Genomic DNA, 20,062 nt, shown 5'->3' on the forward strand with positions numbered 1-20,062 from the left:
TTGTGGGGAGGGGAAGGGAAGGCGATTATAAGCCGGTTTGAGGCTTCCTTAAGTGGTAGAGAAAGTCAGCATATAAAAACCAACTCTTCTTCTTTCCTCACTGCAGGCTTGTGAGCTCTGCGCCCCCAAAGGTGTTTAAAGAAGCAATTGCTGGTGATGAGCCCCTCGTCCCAAGTAGCCCGTGAGAGCTTGGCTTCGGGGGCTGAAGCCAGTCTCCCTCCCTCACCCCCCCCCCCAGCTTCCGCTGGCCTCGGTTTCTCCTTCCTGTGTTCGTTTGTTTTGGATCTCTAACCTCCTCCTAAAAACCAGGATCTTTGAGCCAAAAGCCTCCTTCCAGGTTTTTTTTTTCCAATGTCTGGAATAGTTGTGCATGTGAACCTGATAGCTCCCCTTTAAAAAGCTGCTGCTCTTGGCTCTGTCTTTGCAAGACCTGAAGCTCGTGAGGTTAATGCCTCCCTCCTGACCCCGGCAAAGGCTTCCCGGGAACTTGCTGGCCTCTTGTCATTGACTGGAGTCTTGGACTTGGTCCCAGATTCAGATCCAGGTTCAGATGGTACTGATGGGCAAATCGTTGCTGGCACCCGGTGTCTCCCCTCTGCCTGGGCTGAAAAATAGTCACTGCCAGGTGTGATGTGGTGATGGCTGCTAGCTTGGCAGGCTTGAAGAGGGGAGTGGGCATGTTCATGGAGGAGAGGGTTGTCCATGGCTACTAGTCCAAATGGATGCTAGTCATGATGCATACCTATTCTCTCCAGGATCAAAGGAGCAGGCCTATTATATTGGGTGCTGTGGAGCACAGGGCAGGATAATGCTGCTGCAGTCGTCTTGTTTGTGGGCTTCCTAGAGGCACCTGGTTGGCCACTGTGTGAACAGACTGCTGGACTTGATGGGCCTTGGTCTGATCCAGCAGAGCTTTTCTTATGTTCTTATGATGAGGCAGAAAGTGTCTGTTGCCACAGCTTGGACTGGGAAGCCTGCTTGAGGCTATCCAAGGGAACGACAGGCATGCTGTAGGGTGGGGGCTTCTCCCAAGGAAGCTCTGTTCTCTTTCTTCACCACTGCAGTCCAGTTGCTCCATTGTAGTAACACTGCTGCCACCCAAGCTGCCTGAGTCGTACAGATCTCACTGGCGTTCTGGAAGATCGTCGTCCCAGCTGAGCTCTGCCTGGTTCGATTGCCAAGGGCCTGTCCTGCCCTGGTGGCTTCACCATGAAAGGTCAGCGAGTCTGTTGCTTTGAGTGTGAAGTCTGGCGCACGTGCGGCCTGCAGAGGCTGGTGCCCGTCTGCGGAAGGCCCACCAAGTGAGTGAGGGCCAGGGGGCTTTCCTTTGCTGCTCAAGCTGCCATTAATCTGCAGCTGAAATGGGCTGAAGGTGGCAGTCCAGAAGAACCTCCGCTGGCATGAACAGAGGAGTGGGTGGCCCTTGTCTGCTGCCCCGGAAGCCAAAAGGCAACCCCAGAAGGTCAGTCCAGAACCAATGGGTTGAAATTAAATCAGAGGAGTTTCCTTCTAGACATTAGGAAGAACTTCCTGACAGTCAGAGTGGTTCCTCAGTTGGACAGGCTTCTTCAGGAGGTGATGAGCTCTCCTTCCCTGGAGGTTTTTAAGCAGAGGCTAGATGACCATCTGTCAGCAATCCTGATTCTATGACCTTAGGCGGATCAAGAGAGGGAGGGCACCTTGGCCATCTTCTGGGCATGGAGTGGGGGTCACTGGGGATGGTGGGGAGGTAGTTGTGAATTTCCTGCATTGTGCAGGGTGTTGGACTAGATGACTTTGGGGGTCCTTTCCAACTCTATGATTCTATGGCTCCATGGCTGCCTTCCCTGTCCCCTTTGAGAAGCGATAAAGGAAGGGAGAGGGCAGCTAGCTGGTCCCTGTCGTTCTGCTGATGCACTGTGGCCCCCCCCCCCCCCGTTGCCCTTCTTCTCCGTGCAGTAAAGTGAGGAGGCAACAGGCTGTTCTTCTCCCCCAGTCTGCTGGGTGCTGTGGTCTGTCTGCGAGTAATTCTAAACAGATTTGCCTGCGGGGGTGTCCGCACCTGTGTCTCAACACACTTCCCTCCCCGCCTTTGGGGGCTCCGTTTAGCTTGGCTCCGCTCTGGAGCTCCACCGCAGGGACCCTGCAAGTGCTTCCTCCTGGCCAGACTGCGTTTACAAGGCCCTGCTGTTTTTACAAGCCCCCTGTCACCCACAGAACTGAAAGGTTTAAAATTTCTCCTGGTGAAAATAAATCCACACAGACACCCTCGGCTGGCCGCCTGCCTCGCCGTTCCTCACTCTTCCCCCTCACTAGAATTGGTTTACCTTCCCGCGGCCCTCCCCAGCCATTCCGGCCCAGGGAGCTTGCCGGAGGGTTCCAAAAGCAACACCATCCATTGTCCTTTTGACACTCACCAGAGGGGCCGTTTTGCGTTGGAGCATTTGCTTGAAAAGCTTGTGCCTGTTGGTCGGTCTTGGGCAAGAGAAAAGCTGAGCTAGGGCCTATTGGAGCCAGTCAGCAGAGGCCCAAGCATTAGTCACCGGAAGGCCTCTAGAGCGGAAGCATCTGGCCTGCAGGCAGCAAGAAGGGGCTGTGGTTGGAGCTGACCAGCTCTTTGGAAGGGCAGGGAAAGAGGGCCTTTCCAGCCTGCCGCACGCACACCCTTCCCCTGGCTTGGGCAAGCATTGCCAAGGCAGCCTTTCAGATGAGAATATCGATTCAAGCAGGTGGAAGGAAGCAAGGCTCAGCTGAACCCCCGGAGGCATAAAGCTGCCAGGCAGCACGGAACCCCGTCTGATACTCCTGGCTGCCTTGTGAGGTAGAGCTTAGCTGGCTCCTGGCAAAGAGAGGAGGCCACCTCTGTCAGCAGTTGGAAGGGGCAAGGAGGGCAAAGCGGTGGGTCCAGTAGAGGCCGTTTTGGCTAGCGGGCCAAAGGACAGGAGAGGAATACTTGAAGGGCTGTCATATGGAGGATGGTGCCGAGTTGTTTTCTGTTGCCCCTAAAGGTCGGACCAGGACCAATGGGTTGAAATTAAATCCAAAGAGTTTCCGTTTAGACATTAGGAAGAATTTCCTAACAGAGCGGTTCCTCGGTGGAACAGGCTTCCTCGGGAGGTGGTGAGCTCTCCTTCCCTGGAGGTTTTTAAGCAGAGGCTAGATGGCCATCTGTCAGCAATGCTGATTCTGTGACCGTAGGCAGATTATGAGAGGGAGGGCACCTTGGCCATCTTCTGGGCATGGAGTAGGAGTCACTGGGTGTGTGTGGGGGAGGTAGTTGTGAATTTCCTGCCTTGTGCAGGGGGTTGGACTAGATGACCCTGGAGGTCCCTTCCAACTCTATGATTCTATGGAGACCCAGGTTCAGCTCCCATCCTGCCAGGAAGCTCCCTGGGTAACCTTGGGCCTGCCTCACTCGTTGAGAATGAAATAAGGACAAGTGTAGCCCCAGTCTCTTTGGGCAACCTTAGGAGAAAGCCAGGTGTTCGATGGCCCTTCCTCTCTGCTGGCATCAGCTTGGCCGCATAAAATCTCCCTGGCAACTGAGCCCCGGGTGGGTAGGTGGGCATCCCATGCTCTGTCCCTCCTGTTCCACCGTGGCTGCCTCCTGTGCGTCGGAGGCGTCGGAGGGAGAGGGCCAGGATTTCAGTGGGCAAGTTCCCCTTCATGACCGTGTAACCTGATCAGAGCCAGGTTAGCTTGACAGTTGCACGGGCCAGTCCTTCGGGGTGGCAGCATCTTGGCTGCCCAGGAACTTGGACAAGATCCGGCACGGCAGCCGTTCTAGCAGGAGCCCTAAATCAAGGCTTGCAGGTGGCCGAGCCTTGGAAGTGAGACATCATTGACAAGGGCTGGCGGGAGACAAAAGGCCATAAATCTGGTGAACGGAAACGTCTTGAATTTATGGAGAGGCCTGGTGTGTGTGTGTGTGTGTGTGTGTGCGCGTGTGGAGGCCTCGGCGGGAGCGCTCATGTGGAGGAAGTTGTTTTGCTTCCCTTCCAGCTGCGCCTTATTAAGCAGAAGGGCTCTTTGCTCAAGAAAGCCTGAGTGGAAGCAAGAAGGCCTTCCTGGCTCCGGCCCCCTCTTGCATGTGAAGGAAGAAAGAAGCCGTGTGTGTGTGTCTCTACCACAGCTCCCCAGCCCTGCATGCGAAGGCGGCCAACCAGTCTTCACCTCCCCCGCCTCGGCTTTTCTAAGGAGACCGGGGTTGGGGCCTGCTTGGTGCCAGCTGTTCTCTTGCAAGGGTGAGCCGAAGCCTCTGCAGCTGCTCAGTGAGGGCAGGCAAGGTTTGCAGCCCACTGAGAGGGGGGCAGAATGGGCAGAGTTCCAGACCCGAAGTGTGTGGGGTTTGGCTGCTGCAAGGCCAATCCTCTCCCTTGCCGGTGTGACGCCACTTTTCCGGCTGCTTTTGCCTGATGTGAGCCAGACTTGTCTGACCTCGAAGCTTGGCCTTTGGACGGTGGGGTGTGACTGAGCACAAAATGTTGCCTGAGCTTCAGCTGTTGGGGCGGCTTGTGCTGCGGCTTTTGCACGCTGGGGGCTTTGCTAGGGCAGATATAGCAACATAAGAAAAGCCCTGCTGGGTCAGACCCAGGCCCATCAAGTCCAGCAGTCTGTTCACACAGTGGCCAACCAGGTGCCTCTAGGAAGCCCCCAAACAGGACAATTGCAGCAGCACCATCCTGCCTGTATTCCACAGCACCTAATATAATGAGCATGCTCCTCTGATCCTGGAGAGGATAGGTCTGCATCGTGACTCGCATCCATTTTTACTAGTAACCATGAACAACCCTCTCCTCCATGAACATGTCCCCTCTTAAAGCCTCCCAAGTTGGCGGCCATCACCACAGCTTGGGGCAGAGGCGGTGCCAGACTTGACCTCAGCTGCTTTCGTGCATTTGGAGCCAAGCGCCCCACGTGGGCTGTGGGTGACCTTCCCCCAGGGATGTTTTGCCCTCAGTCCCTGCTTGACGTGGTCCAGAGTTGCCCGGGTAGCCCATGGTAGTCCATGAGGGGCCAGAGTTCCAGGGCCTTGTCTAATGTGGGACTCTGACTTGTATGGTAGTACCGGTCAAAGCAGGAGAGGGGCCAGGGCAAACCTTGCCTCTGCGCACACAATGGCTGTTGAGAGGCGCTCAGCATAGAGGCTTACAGGTGAGCCACCACCTGGCCTGCCTTGGATGGTCTCAGGTGCCCCTCAGAGCTGCGGAAAGCCAAACCCAGCAGTGGTATCTGTCTGTCCAGATGGGCAAGGGTCCCCACGTGCTCTCTGCAAGCTTTGGGGGTGGGGGCAGCCGCATCTCACTCATGAAGGGTTAACGTGAGCTAGATTTTGCCTAGGAACAGCCCTGCTGGGTCAGCCTGACTCGCCCAGCTTCCTTTTCCAGGCAGGGCAAGGGGCTGCTATTGGGGTCAGCTGCAGCAGAAATAGAGAGGGAGACCTGTGTGCGAATCCCGGCTCATCGGTGCAGCTCTCAGAGTGATCTTGGGCCTGTCACTTTATTTCAGCCTGACCTGCCCTGCAGAGTTGTTCTAAGGGCAAGATGAGGGAGGGCTAGATAATAAAGCCCCCAAGGTCTTTGGAAGGAGGGAGGGAGGGATAAAAACTGGGGCCGAGGGAGTCCCGCTAGTGTTGCTCCGGCCTTCGCTGTCTGTGCTTTGCTTCAGCAGTGTCGCATCCAGTCTCCAAGGACCAGACACACTTCCTCTTTTTCTTTGGTTCTTGTAGGTTATCCGGGCTGTGTAACCGTGGTCTTGGAATTTTCTTTCCTGACGTTTCGCCAGCAACTGTGGCAGGCATCTTCAGAGGATTAACACTGAAGGACAGTGTCTCTCAGTGTCAAGTGTGTAGGAAGAGTAATATATAGTCAGGAAGGGGTTGGGTTTGAGCTGAGTACTGTCCTGCAAAAGTAATGTGCTAATCATTGTCCTGTAAATATCAAGATAATGTGCTAATGAGGGTATGGTATGTTAATATGGAACCATTGTATCCTGAAGTGATCTGTTAATGTGTGTAATCCAAGGCTAATCTGCATGGCTATTGTTGACTGTTGCCTTTGTTAGTCTGGAGGTTTTCAGAACAGGAAGCCAAGCCTTATTCATTCTTAAACTCTCCTCTTTTCTGTTAAAGTTGTGCTGATGTTTATTAATTTCACAGTTTCTCAAGGAAGAAACTAATCATCTAAATCATGCACTGCTAGCAAACGGCTACTCCAAGAATGAAATCAGGAGGGCCATTTAACCAAACAAAAATCAGAAAACTCAGGAACAACAGTCTCCCATAGGAAAGGTATTCTTGCCATTTATTAAAGGAGTCACTGATAGGATGGAGAAACTTTTGAAAAAACATAACCTACAAACAGTGTTTAAACCCACCAAGAAAATACAACAAATGCTACGATCAGCAAAAGACAAAAGAGACCCCCTCACCTCTGCAGGAGTATATCGTATACCTTGCAGCTGTGGAGAAGTTTACATCGGGACCACAAAACGCAGCATACAAACAAGGATAAAAGAACATGAAAGATACTGCAGACTTGGCCAACCTGAGAAATCAGCAGTGGCTGAACATGGACTGACACAAACAGGACACAGGGTCTTATTCCAAGACACTGAAAGACTGGACAATTCTACCAACTATTTTGTCAGATTGCACAGAGAAGCCATTGAAATTAATAAACATCAGCACAACTTTAACAGAAAAGAGGAGAGTTTAACAATGAATAAGGCTTGGCTTCCTGTTCTGAAAACCTCCAGACTAACAAAGGCAACAGTCAACAATAGCCATGCAGATTAGCCTTGGATTACACACATTAACAGATCACTTCAGGATACAATGGTTCCATATTAACATACCATACCCTCATTAGCACATTATCTTGATACTTACAGGACAATGATTAGCACATTACTTTTGCAGGACAGTACTCAGCTCAAACCCAACCCCTTTCTGACTATATATTACTCTTCCTACACACTTGACACTGAGAGACACTGTCCTTCAGTGTTAATCCTCTGAAGATGCCTGCCACAGTTGCTGGCGAAACGTCAGGAAAGAAAATTCCAAGACCACGGTTACACAGCCCGGATAACCTACAAGAACCAATGAACTCTGACCGTGAAAGCCTTCGACAATATTGCTCTTCTGTTGGGTGGGAAGCTGGACGGGAGCCCCCTTTGCATGGCCGTATTTTGTACTCCCAAGTAAGAGACCACTGCAGGGTTCTATCATCAATCCCTCTCTTCTCTCCCTATTTCTCTTGTTAGGGCAGGGTTTTAGGACAGGGTTTTTTTACTCCACATCTTGCCTGAAAAAGAGTTGAGTTCCTGCCTGAAGGTATGAGCCCACAGGGAAAATGCATGCATCCAGCCTAGCTTGGGCTCTGCCTGTTGAGTGCGGGCCCTGATATGCCACCCCTTCACTGTGCTGATGTTCCTTTGGCTGGGGGTAGGTGGAGAGCAGGCATTCAGTAGGTGGTTTTTTGTCTGAGTTTCAGAATTAAAACCCTCAGAGGAACCGAAGGCTCTTTTCGCAGCCTTTGATAAAAGCACTTCTTCCAAGTTGGCCATTACCCAGCCTCCTCTGAGACACAGTGGTGGGAGAGATTAAGCAATTAAGCGGCCGCCGGGCGCACGGCTGCCCAGCCCTCTGCCCTCCAACTTGCACTGTGCAGTGTTAACGCGTTGAGCAGATGGGGGGCACGTGACACCGGGATCAGAGAGGGGTTTGTTTCCCAGCACCTGCAGGCTGCCTTATCAAAGGCCTGCCGGAGCCAGAGAACAGCTTAATAATGAGGCTGCTGGCGGAGGTTTGGGGAGGGAGGGTCAGGTGAGCCCTGTGCCAAAAGCAGGCGATGACCTCCGCCTGGCCCAAGCAGCCTCTGCCGAACTCGGAGTGGAGCCGGAGGTGCTGGCTTCAGCCCACTGTCTTCTCAGGGTGGGCCCTGGGACAGCCCGAGCGAGGCCAGGCCTTGGCAGTGAACCAAGTGCCCTTCTGCTCCTGGGGGAGAAGGCAGGCGGGGGCCATGTCTCTCAAAGGGAAGGGAGTCCTTTGCTAATCTGTTGAGGGAGAAGGGAGCTGTCTCCAGGGGTCTGGGATGGAGGACAACCTGGGAAGCAGATGCTCAGATTTTCATCGGGCAATGGGGCTGTCAAGTTCTTGGGGCTTTATGAGACTCCTGGAAAGATGGGTGGTGTTGTTCTTGTGCTGTTCCACGTTCTTCCCAGTCTTGGCATTTCACTTGTTATCCATGGAAAACTTTATTTACCCGAGGCATGACTCAACACATCTGCAAATCCCTTCTGAATACACGAAGACTTGTGTCCAGGCCCTTGGAGTCCATGGGTGAGAGTCCAGGAAGGGCGAGAGCTCTGGCGAGGTGGACTGGGGGAACCCGTCAGAGCGATGGGCCGGTTCAGTCGGCATCAGTGCAGAGTGGCTGCCACCAAAGTCTGGTTTGGCTGGATGGGGGCTCTTTGCAGGTGGTTCAGCACGGGACTTGGAGGCCCCTCAAAGAAGCCGCCTACCCCGTCAAGCTGATCCATGGGGTGAGCCCGTTTTGTACCTTGCAGTTGTTGTGTGGGCCTCCTGCCCCCCAGAGGTGTGTTTTTGCAACCATTTTAAAATTTACTTTCATGTGCTAAAACATTTGCATCCTTCCCTTGTCCCATCCAAGGCAGCTTACTACAGCAGCCTGCCATCACACAGGTTAAGCTCCTTAGCAGCCCGGCGTAAATGCCAGCGCTGCCCTAGCAATACTGCGTGAAGAATCTCCGTCAACAGTCCGGTGTACCAGTGTGGTCCTGTCGGTAAGTGCAGCGAAGCGCTGTGCCCCATCAGGCCGTGCCCGGCAAGGTTGCAGCCTGTGTCATCCTCCTCGTCACTGCAGCGGTCAGTCTGGTCTCCCCCTTTTTCCAGGGCAGCCACTAACCGTGGCCTGGACTTTGAAAGTGGGGCTGTCCCCCGGGTGCAGCAGCATCATGGCAGGCGTGGCTCCAAGGGCCAAAAGATGCAAGCAGCTGTGAGCAGCAGCAGGCCCTCTCTTTCTGTGGTGTGAGCTGATGGGCAAGCAATGGTGTCACCTCCTTTTCAGTGAGCACATGGGGATGAAAAGCACCCCAGTGGAAAGGGTCTTCTGCAGCAGGCTGTGTGGCCTGCAGCCAGGTGTGTGTGTGTTGCAGACTGACGAGTGGGACGTTCAGGGGCCGGGTACGAGAGCAAGCTTGGCCCTTGTGCCGACCCTGCCGGACATCGTCAGCTCCTGGCATTCCTTTTTTGTGGGAAGAACCGGGGTTTTCCCTTTCCTGCAGCTGGCGCTTTCGAGAGCTTGCCTGACAACAGCAGCAAATTTCTCAATAAAACCAGGATACGGAGCAGTGCCTTTTTGGGGGGGGGGGGTTGGGTTTAAGCTAGTAAAGAGCACCAGCAAGAAATGGAGCAAATACTGCAAGGGCCACCTCAGGGCTGTGGGGGAGAATAAAGGTGGAAAGCTTGGGAAGGGGGTGGCGAGCAGAGAAAATTCTGCAGTCTACAGGACAATGGACCAAGGATATTCCTTGGCATCACCTCTGGAGCAGGAGCCCTGTGCATACGGGCCAGCTTTGGCCTTCCTCTCCTAGGGTGGCTCTAGAACACATGAAGCTGCCTTATACTGAATCAGACCCTTGGTCCATCATGGTCAGTATTGCATACTCAGGCTGGCAGCGGCTCTCCAAGGTCTAAGGCAGAGGTCTTTCACATCACTTACTTGCCTAGTCCCTTTAACTGGAGATGCTGGGGATTCAGCCTGAGACCTTCTGCATGCCAAGCAGATGCTCTGCCACTGAGCCACAGCCCCTCCCTGTGAACTCACGATGGCTCCGACTCCTGGGCTGTCTCTGAAAGTGGGCTTAGAGGAGGAGCTGAGGGCTCAGCCTGGGGAAAGGAAGGAAGCCCATGTGCGAGTATGACCAAAAGTAGCTCCCCCCCCCACCAGACCTCTTGTAGCCTGCAGAAGACACCCCCACCCCCCAAGTCTGACCCTCAGCTGTTCCATCACCCAGACAGCAGGGCCTGTTTTGGCCGGGGAGAGCGGGACAATAAGTGGAAATAATAAATAAATCTGAAGCAAAGGAGCCTCTGCTTTGAGTGCAGAAGGTCCCAGGTTCAATCCCCAGCCTCTCCCGGTGAAAGGATCACACAGTTGGTGATGTGAAAGACCTCAACCTGAGACCCTGGAGAGCCGCTGCCGGTCTGAGAGGACAGTGCTGACCTTTATGGACTGATGGTCTGATTCAGTAGAAGGGAGCTTCATTTGACTTTTAAGAGAACCATCAGAAGCCGGAGGGGGGTTTGTGTCCATGTCCCGGGCAGCTCACAAAGAGTTAAGAAGCTGTGCTGGAGCGGGAGGAGGGCGTCTCAAATACTTTCTTTCGCACACTGTTTTATAGGGCAATTAAATGGTGGTGAAGAGTTTATAAGGACCCGCTTCAAAGGTTTCATTTCAGAGGTTATGAAAAGATCTTAGGAGCATTTTATTTAGCCAGTGTTTTATGGAATGACATAAACTCTTCTCCCCCCCTCCCCACCTGCCTCTCTTAAAACTTCTCTTCCCAGCCCCCGGGACTCGGGCCACATGCCTGCCTTGCAAAGTCAGCCTGCCGTGTAATTTGCGGAGCTCCGAGGGGCCGTTCCTGTTCAACCCCAGCAGCCAGCCAAAGCCTGCAAGGAATTGTGGCTTGCAAGGCTGTGCGTTTGCAGTCAGCTGTTGTGTGGTGGATTTCCTGTGGCCAGTGAAACATGGAGGCCTTTTTGCATGCCAGTCAATGGCCTGTGTTTTTTTTAAATGTTTTGGTCTTGCTTGTCCTGATCGTCGAAAAACTCCACCCAGCAGGGTCAAAAGAACCACAAAAGCATTACAATGCTACACAATTATTTGCATCCAATGAAATTGAAACGGCAGGACTTAAACAAAAAACCAGCTGCATCTCACAGATCTCGTCCATTCACAGAGGTGCTTCACTCGGGGGCAGCAGCCTTCTCCTCATGCAAGCTGCTCGTGGGGAGAGCCCCTTACTCAGGAAAAATCGCCTCCACTAATGGAACAGCTCTGCGGCATTCACCCCATAGTGTATCTAGCAGTCATTTAAACCCTAAAAAAGTGAATTATAGTTTGAAATAGACCTGTGTGAGAAGTGGGGCCTCCCTGAGAGAGCCTGCCAAAACTGGCCACAGGCTTTCAGAAGATGATTTTAGAGCATAAGAAGAGGGTGGCGTTTCAGACCCAGGCACGTCCAGCCTCCTGCTTCCTAGTGGGCCAGGCAGGAACCTTTGGAGAGGTCGCAAGCTGGGCTGGAAGACAACAGCCCTCCCCTTATGGTGCCGCTTTGGTGATAGACTGGACCTGGGTGTTCCGATGAACTACCTTCACAAACAGCTGACCTGGTCTTCAGAAGTTGTCCTACGTTTGTCAACTCCCTGGCTCAACTTCTTCTTTAGAAAAACGGTGATTGTGTATAATTAGAGACTTCTGTTTTTGTTGTAAGCCTGTATTCTAGATTACTGGTTGAGTATTTAGCTGGCTTCTCAGCCGCTCTGATTTCAAGGGAGGCAAATGGGATTGTCAGTCTTACGAATAAAGCGTCCTTTGTGGTCACATTAAGGCCTTCTAGAAGTTCCCCTGTGAAAATGTTTTGCTGACCAAATAGAGAAAGGGACCGATGGCAGGTTTTGTTTGGGGTGGCTTCTGCAGACCCTGTCCCTTGGCCTGCAAGCCAAATCCCTTGTGAGCTTCCATCTTCTCCAGCCACACATCAGCTGTCGGCACTGATTGATTTCATGCCTGATGACCTGAGTTGTGTTCTGAATGGTCTCTGCCTCCCCTTTGAAGAAGAAAAAGAAGAGTTGGTTTTTATATGCCAACTTTCTCTGCCACTTAAGGGAGAATCAAACTGGCTTCCAATCTCTTTCCCTTCCCCACAACAGACACCCTTTGAGGTAGGTGAGGCTGAGAGAGCTTGAAGAGAACTGTGACTAGCCCAAGGTCACCCAGATGGCTTTGTATGTAATAGTGGGGAAACAAATCCAGTTCACCAGATTAGCCTCTGCCGCTCATGTGGAGGAGTGGGGAATCAAACCTGGTTCTCCAGATCAGACTCCACCACTCCAGACCACCACTCTTAACCACTACACCACGCTGGCTTTGTAAAACAAATACCAGTTGGGAAGAGAGAGCAGTAGAGAAGAACCCCCAGTCTGCAGAGGCTCTAAGGCTGGCTCCTTGCCCCCTTTCAGACCTGCCAGGTGCTGACGGCCCTCCAGGAGGCTGGGAGACCGGTCGGTCGGGTCAGCGGCTGCCTGCCTCTCCCCAAGTAAGGGCTGCTTGGCCAGGCTGCATTTCTCAGGATTGCTGTTCTTCCTTCGGCCACGCAGTGTCAGGCAAGAGGCAGAAAGTCAGGGGAAAATCTTGGACGGCTGAATTCCCCTCCCTCCGGGGCCTCAGTTCCAGCAGGGCAAGGGCATGCGATGCCATGTGGACAGGCCCTTTGCCAAGCAGAGCAGGCACTCTCTCCTCCTGCGGCCCATGCACCTTGCTGGTGGAAAATGCTTCCCGAACTGATGAAGATAATCCAAAAGCAGACCTCTAGGGAGAGACCTGGGCTGGTTCTCTTGGGCAGGCAAGCAAGCCCGCACCCCCGGGCTGATTTCTCAGGTCTAGGCTGCAACCAGCTTCTTGGAAGGAGTCCCACCCCCACCCCCCAGCCTTTGGGTGGTCCTCCCTTGGCCTTTCCTTGCCTCTCCCTGCTCTTCTTAAAGGAATCACTGGCAGCACAAGGCCAGTGCCAAGTATAGGGTGGGGGAGGGAGCATCTAGCCCTGCTCTTATGCCTGAAGCATATCTGCCCACTACCTGCCCAGCTTCCTTCGTAAAAGGTCTGTCCCCTGATGTGGCAGCCACATCATGAACACATGAAGCTGCCTCATACTGAATCAAACCCCTGGTCCATCAAAGTCAGTATTGTCTACTTAGACTGGCAGTGGCTCTCCAGGGTCTCAGGTAGAGGTCTTTCTCACCCCCTTTAACTAGAGATGTGGGGGATTGAACCTAAGACCTTCTGTATGCAAATCAGAGGCTCTTCCTCTGAGACATGGCCCCTCCCTATGAAACTGCCTTATATTAAATTGGACTGTCAGTCCATCAAGGTCAGGATTGTCTACAGACTACTCAGACTGGCAGCAGCTCTCCAGGATCTCAGGTACAGGTCTTTCTCACCTCCTTTAACTGGAGATGCAGGGAATTGAACCTGGGACCTTCTGCATGCCAAGCAGATGCTCTACCACTGAGCCACAGCACCTCCCCTAGATTCACAGAGGTTAGGTGCATCAATGGCTACTAGCTGTGATGATAAAAGGGAACTTCCCTATTCAGAGATATTAAACTTCTGAATACCAGCACCAAGAAGCAACGACATGGGGAAGCTGTGGCCGGCCCTGCATGCCCTGTTGGTCCTTCAGGGCAGCTGGCTGGCCATTTTGTGAAACAGGATGCTGGACGAGATGGACCACTAGTCTCATTCAGCGCAGCACCTCCTCTTATTTATTTATTTTTAATTTTGTTTTATACCACTCCCTCCCCTGGCCAAGGCTGGGCTCAAGTGCTTAAGTTAAATGCATCACCAGGGAACGACCTTCTCTGTAGGAAGCCCCTCCTGGAATCTAGCTGGAATTCTGTGTATTCTGACGTACCTTTCATAACCTTTGTAGGAAAGTTCACCAGCTGGTGCAGGAAAAGTACAGGATCTTCTTTTAATCTTTGACAACCAATGAATAGTAGAATCACTGGCTTTTAATTATCAGTAAGTGACAGTATAGCTTTTTAGAAACATCCCTTGAGTGGGTAACAAGCATTATCAGATATGTCCCGGGGCACCTGTGCGTGATCTCAAAGTCATTTAGGAGAACCAATTCTGCCGAATCATCACATGATAAAGTCATAATGGCTTATCCAAAGTGAGTGATGGTCACCCTGTCTATGAAAAGCATTACATTTATTTAGAACATTTATCGGGATCTCACAAAATAAATAAAACACATCAGTCTGGCTTCTGCAGAAAGACGGTCAATAAGCTGGGCCTCGTGTAGCTGTTTTTTAGCCTTTCAGATCTTGGCTCAGGCAGGTTACAGAAGGTTCCTCTCTAGGGAATTAATGTCACAATGACTTGCAGTTTTAGGAGAGAAAGGGGCTGAGGTGGAGCCAAGCACAGGTGCCAGTGAGATTACGGGTCTGGGAACTTCAAGGCCAGAAGTCTGGAGGGAGTTTCCATCTCATTAGTGGAAGGAACCCTGGGCGGGGGGATGAGTTGCTGGATTGTGGGTGTGTGTCTTAGTAACACACATGATGGGCAAAACAGGGTCAGGCCAGCTTTGGGCATTCTGGCTCAAAGCAAGACCTTTCTAGCTTAGATCTTCAGGCCTGCATGCCTTCTGACTGTAGGCTGGGCCTTGTGTGACCAGAACGCCTGCTGCTTGGATTTTGGACTTTGCCGTTTTTTCTGGACTCTGTAACATCTGGGTCAGAGGAAGAAGAGTTGGTTTTTATATGCTGACTTTCTCTACCACTTAAGGAATCAAACCGGCTTACAGTCACCTTCCCTTCCCCTCCCCACAACAGACACCCTGTGAGGTAGGTGAGGCTGAGAGAGTGTGACTAGCCCAAGGTCACCCAGCTGGCTTCGTTTGCAGGAGTGGGAAAACCAGCCCGGTTCACCAGATTAGCATCTGCTCCTCATGTGGAGGAGTGGGGAATCAAACCCAGTTCTCCAGATCAGACTCCACCACTCCAAACCACCACTCTTAACCACTACACCACGCTGACTAAAGCCTGAATAAGTGTTATAGGATAGTTATTTAATTTTATTATTTTCTTCCCTGTTTTTGCACTGCTTGTATTTTTGTATACTTTTGCACATGTCTTTTAATAAACCTTATGAATTATATTCCTGTGGTGTTAATTTGGGTTTGGGGGCTTCAATCCAAACCCAGTGCCTTGGCCTATTTTGGCAACAGCTACTAAGTAATGGTTTGTGGAATTCAACTTGCTAGTGTCCTACTTTACAGGGCTGACTTCTCGATTAGCACCCAGCAGGGCTAGAGACTTCGTCCCTTGTCTCTCAGCTGAGGGTTAGCTTAGAGGGGCTGGTGGGGGCTTGTTATCTTGGGCAGTGAGGATTCCCTCACCATTTTTGTGTGTTTTGCTCTTGATCTTCACCCCAAAACCTTGTGGGACAAAGGGTTTTTGAAGCTGTACAGGGACGTAGGTAAGATTTGTGTGTACGTGCATGTTGTATTGGGCTTGCAAGGCTTCCTGAAGCATTCTGAGATAGTTATTTGAACTCTGTTTTGCTTTAAAGCTCATATATTCAATTATGTTTGAGAAATGTTAGGAGATCTGGTATTCCTTCCATGTGGTTTTTCAGTACTTGTTTCTATTATCGCCTTGCCTAATGAAGAGTTATTTCTTTTTTTCAATAAAGCAATATTAACTCCCTGAAAGTTTCTGCCTGGCTTGCTGGCCCAAGGTTAAACACAGAACTCACAAATATTGTACTGTTGCAGATAAAGCTGCCCTCTCAATGGGTATGAGCTGCATAGATCCCTTGGAAATCTCTATGGCCACTTAGCTAAAGGAGATAATTTTCGTGCAAGTTAACGGGTACAGGCTTCTTAGCAGGGCATAGGATAATCATCCTGTTCCACCGGCCGCTTGGTCCTGCCTGGTTTTCCGGGGCTTTCTGTGGCCGCTCCGGCTTGCCTGGTGCTGTGTCAGGTCCTCAAGCCAACCTAGGTCGTCTCAAAAAGTCACTCGCTCAGATAGGCATGTCAGAAGCAGGTAAACGTTTATTGAGAGCATCTAGTAAGCATGGATACACTTCAGCTTCAAAGCTGCCAATACAGGCCTGGGCTGCAAAGCCTAACTTAAAGCATGGTTACACGATGACATCACAGGTGCAATATCAAACTGCCTGGGAAACAGCGAGATAGCAGAGCACAGGGGAAAGGAGGGAAGAAGGAGGGAAACAGGAATCTAAACACGGCCTGGCCGTTAGCTACTCAAGGTCGGGACTCGGGAGGGGTGAGGAACAGGGAGTGGGAATCACAGAGCAACTGAAAAGCAAAGACAGGCCTAAAACATGTCAAGAGCCTGAACCAGGATCTGACCGCTTGTACGGGCCAGACCTAACAACAGAGCAGAACGAAACAATTCTGAGTTGAAACAAACAATTCAGCAGACGTCCTCACATGCTGCCTTCCTGCCCACAGCCAAACTAGGAGGGCCAGGCTTACGGTTCTTCTCCCTCCCTTGCAGTGAGAATGAGGCCTTGTGGCGGGAAGTGGCCAGTTTGCGGCAGAAGCATGCCCAGCAGCAGAAGGTGGTCAATAAGGTAAGTGTGGACTCCCTCTTGCCTCAGCCACTGCGGGGATCTGGAGAGGAAAGGACCAGGATATGTCGGGCTTTGCCCCTGGGCCTGCTGCTTCCTTGCCATGCTAACAGATGGGCACCGGTGCTGGTCCGGTGGGTGGGTGTCTCCCTGGGCATCTCGGGACTGAGCTGCGAGCTCCTTTCCTAGTGTGGACTTGAAGACTGTGTCAGAGAAACAGGCAGGCACAACAGCCATCCTGCCATTTGCCTTGCTGGCGTGAGGCTTACAGGCTTCCTTTTTCCTTCCCGCAGCTAATCCAGTTCTTGATTTCGTTGGTGCAGTCCAATCGCATTCTGGGGGTGAAGAGGAAGATGTAAGTGGGGCTCTGGGTGTGTCTTTGGGTCCCGCCTGCTGGCCACAGCAGGGCTTGGCTTCTCATCTTGGCTTGGGAACCTCTTCGCATGGCTGTGTGTGGATGTGACATGGAGGGGGCTTCCAGGAGCTTCCCGTGTGTGCGGTGGGCAATCCAAACCGAGCAGCTTTTCAGCGCAGGTCGTAGGATCATGGAGTTGGAAGGGACCACCAGGGTCATCTTGTCCAACCCTCTGCACAATGCAGGAAATTCACAACTACCTCCCCCCCACACCCCCAGTGACCAGAAGATGGCCAAGATGCCCTCCCTCTCATCATCTGCCTGAGGTCTTAGTATCAACATTGCTGACAGATGGCCATCTAGCCTCTTCTTCAAAATCTCCAGGGAAGGAGAGATCACCATCTCCCGAGGAAGTCTGTTCCACTGAGGAACTCTTTTGCTGAGAAGTTTGCATGTGCGTAACCCACTCTGAGACCAGCCTAGCTGGGAATTGAGGACAGGCTATACATATAACTAAATAAACAAACAAAATATTTTTCTGGGAAATAAAAGAGGTTTAGCAGGGTTATTTCTGCTATAACATCTCTGGAAGAATCCTCCATCTGTGTTCACGTCTCGTCGTTTCCTTGATCATCCCCCTCCCTTTGCATATATTCTGTTGAGTTCTTCTTGTTTTGTCTCCTGCTTCCCCCCCCCCCACCCAATTACTTGTATGTGGTGCTCCTACTGTGCTATTTTGTTCTCCACTTCCTTCCTCTGCCCAGTGCCTGCTTGGTCCTGGAAGCCGCTTGTCTGTGCTGGGGTGTTTTCTGAACTCCCAAGGGGATATGTCAGCTGAGGCTTCAGGCAAAGAGGGTGTGTGTGTGCGGGGAGCTGGTCACATGCTGGATGCCATGACAGCAAGAGTGACCCAAAGGCTGTGGGGGCAGTGGGGTGCTTCTGAGGGAGCAGGCAGCCCCAGTGCGGTCTGTGCCAGGTCCAGACTCGGCTCTCTACCCTCCTCCGACATGCAGTGGAATTGTCCGGGATCCGCAGCTCCTTTGTCCCAATTCAGTCCGTGCAGAATTCATTCCCACCCCAGGTGCTCTCTCCGCTATGTGGTCCAGCGAAGCTTGAAGGCCCTGCGTGCCTGAGCCATTCCAAGGTTCCTGATCCCAGAAATGCTGATGCCCTCCCCAGCAAAGCCACTGGGTCAAATTCTCCCAGTGGGTTAACAAGCAGGCACTCCTGCCTTTGTGGCTGGATGGCATGGAAGGCCTGGGAGGGGAGCCTGTGCGGAATCGCTAGGCATGAGAAGATGCCCACCCACCCACCACTGCAGGCTGGAAGCCTGGTGGCAGAAGCATGTGTGTGTGTGTGTGTGTATGTAGAAGTGGTCCCTTCCCAGCTCAGTCCTCCCCCTCCCCGCACAGCCTGCCTCCTCCTTGCCTCACAGCTCTCTGCTTTCCCTCCAGCCCCTTGATGCTGAACGACGGCAGTTCGGCGCATTCCATGCCCAAGTACAGCCGCCAGTACTCGCTGGAGCGTGTCCACAGCCCCTCCCCCTACTCCGTGAGTGCGGGGGTTCCCGGACGGGGCCAGAGGGTGGGCTGGGCTGCTTCTGAAGCTGGAAGGGGGGGCTGCTTGTCTTGGGGGGGAGGGGGCCAGACCCACACTGGGCCAGCATGGCAGCCTGGCGGGGGGGGGGCTCCTTGCTCACACATTGGCCTCTTTGGCCCACAGTCCACGTCTGGGGGAAAGTCTCTTACCAGCCTCTCCGTTCGCCTTGCAGGCCTCCTCCCCGGCTTACGGTGGCCCAAACCTGTACTCCCCCGACTCTGCCAACTCCGGCCCAATCATCTCAGACGTGACCGAACTGGCCCAGTCCAGCCCCTCGGCCTCTCCCGGCAGCAACTTTGACGGAAGGTATCCCAGCAGAGACGCATTAGCATCTGTTGGCGGGTCTCCTTCACTCTGAGTCCGGTATTTGGATGTGGGGAGAAGGCAGGGTATCTTGGCAGGAACTTGGCGGTGGAGGGGTGAAGGTGTTGAAGACATGAAAGGGGAAAGGGGACCTTGGGGGAGTAGGGTGCTGGCCAGATTCTCCCCTCCCCCCCATCAAGAGGTGCTCAGAGCAAGGTTTCCCAATCTTTGGCAAACGCTGCCTCCATCTCTTGAGTTACAACCTAGGAAAGACTTGTGGGTTGCCAGGCAACCCAGTCAAGAGAGTCATGCACTAAGAGGGTAGCTCTCATCTCCAGGGACTTTCAGAGTGTTCCAGTCACTCATCCCTAGATGAGCAGTATAAAAGAGCAGGAGTCCAGTAGAACCTTAAAGACGAACATTTCTGGCAGGGTAAGAGCTTTTGTGAGTCACAGCTCATGTATCTGAATAAGGGAGCTGTGACTCACAAAAGCTCATACCCTGCCAGAAGTTTTGTTAGTCTCTAAGGTGCTCCTGGACTCTTTTATACTGCTACAGATAGACTAACACGTCTACCCACGTGATCTGTCCCTAGCTGAGGTTATTCAGCAGTTGCCTCTCCTGAAGCCTGAGGCTATGAAACCATCTTTAATTATTTTATCCAGGGAGTAAAGGAGAGGAGGATGCAGGTCTTCTGCTCTTGCCAGTGGAGATCTGAGTCACTTTCATGTTCCAGGGTATCTGCTAGTGTGATGAGACCCACGGATGCCGTCAGTGGGGTGCAAGAAGGCCCGTCCAGCTGCAGAAATGCAGGCTTTCTTGCGGTATATTTGAGGGATGGGGTGCCAGCTCATACCTAGCCCATCTGGCTAGTGGAATGGCTTGGTAGTCCCTGCAGCCCTGTGAGGTGGTCGTCCCCAGCGCACAGAATCCCTTGGGCATTGGGTGCTTTTCTCACTAGGTGCTCAGGAGCCGTGGTGCGTCTGTTCTGCCACCCACCTGGCTGGGAATGCCCAAGCCTGTGGGCAACCTCTGTCTCCTCCACCCAGCCAAGTGCTGTCCAGACTCCAGTGCCATGAAATGCCAAGGAGGCACAAAGCTGGTGGCCTTCGTTCCTCACCTCTGGCTGGATATAACTGGCACTGTTGCAGATTTCTCTGCAGCCTTGCTTTATGGCCTTGCGTGCGCCTCCTCTGGGAGCCGTCCAGTGGAAATGGGAACCAGATGCTCGCCTAAATGGATCGTTGGCGCTTTGTTCTTTTATACCTGTACACCATGGGGGGGGGGTTATTGAACCCCCCACACCTCTGTTGGGGGAGGGGGTTGGGTGCTAGAGGGAATTTCCATCTGCCAGAGAAACATTATCCCTTTCCCCCAATCCCCCGTTTTTGCAAATTCCCATGGCTCAGAA

At 52.6% G+C, this 20,062-nt stretch overlaps 1 protein-coding gene across 1 annotated transcript in view; it reads left to right on the forward strand.

The window, feature by feature from the left end:
- Positions 1 to 20,062, forward strand: part of HSF1 (heat shock transcription factor 1) — a 50,943-nt gene that overhangs the window by 23,053 nt on the left and 7,828 nt on the right. The window contains exons 5-8 of the mRNA XM_056854318.1: positions 16,322 to 16,397; positions 16,688 to 16,749; positions 18,204 to 18,300; positions 18,521 to 18,654. Coding sequence (XP_056710296.1) covers positions 16,322 to 16,397; positions 16,688 to 16,749; positions 18,204 to 18,300; positions 18,521 to 18,654 — 369 coding nt within the window. The remainder of the gene's footprint in view (positions 1 to 16,321; positions 16,398 to 16,687; positions 16,750 to 18,203; positions 18,301 to 18,520; positions 18,655 to 20,062) is intronic.

This window comes from Euleptes europaea, chromosome 8, assembly GCF_029931775.1.
Source record: "Euleptes europaea isolate rEulEur1 chromosome 8, rEulEur1.hap1, whole genome shotgun sequence".
Lineage (NCBI taxonomy): Eukaryota > Metazoa > Chordata > Lepidosauria > Squamata > Sphaerodactylidae > Euleptes > Euleptes europaea.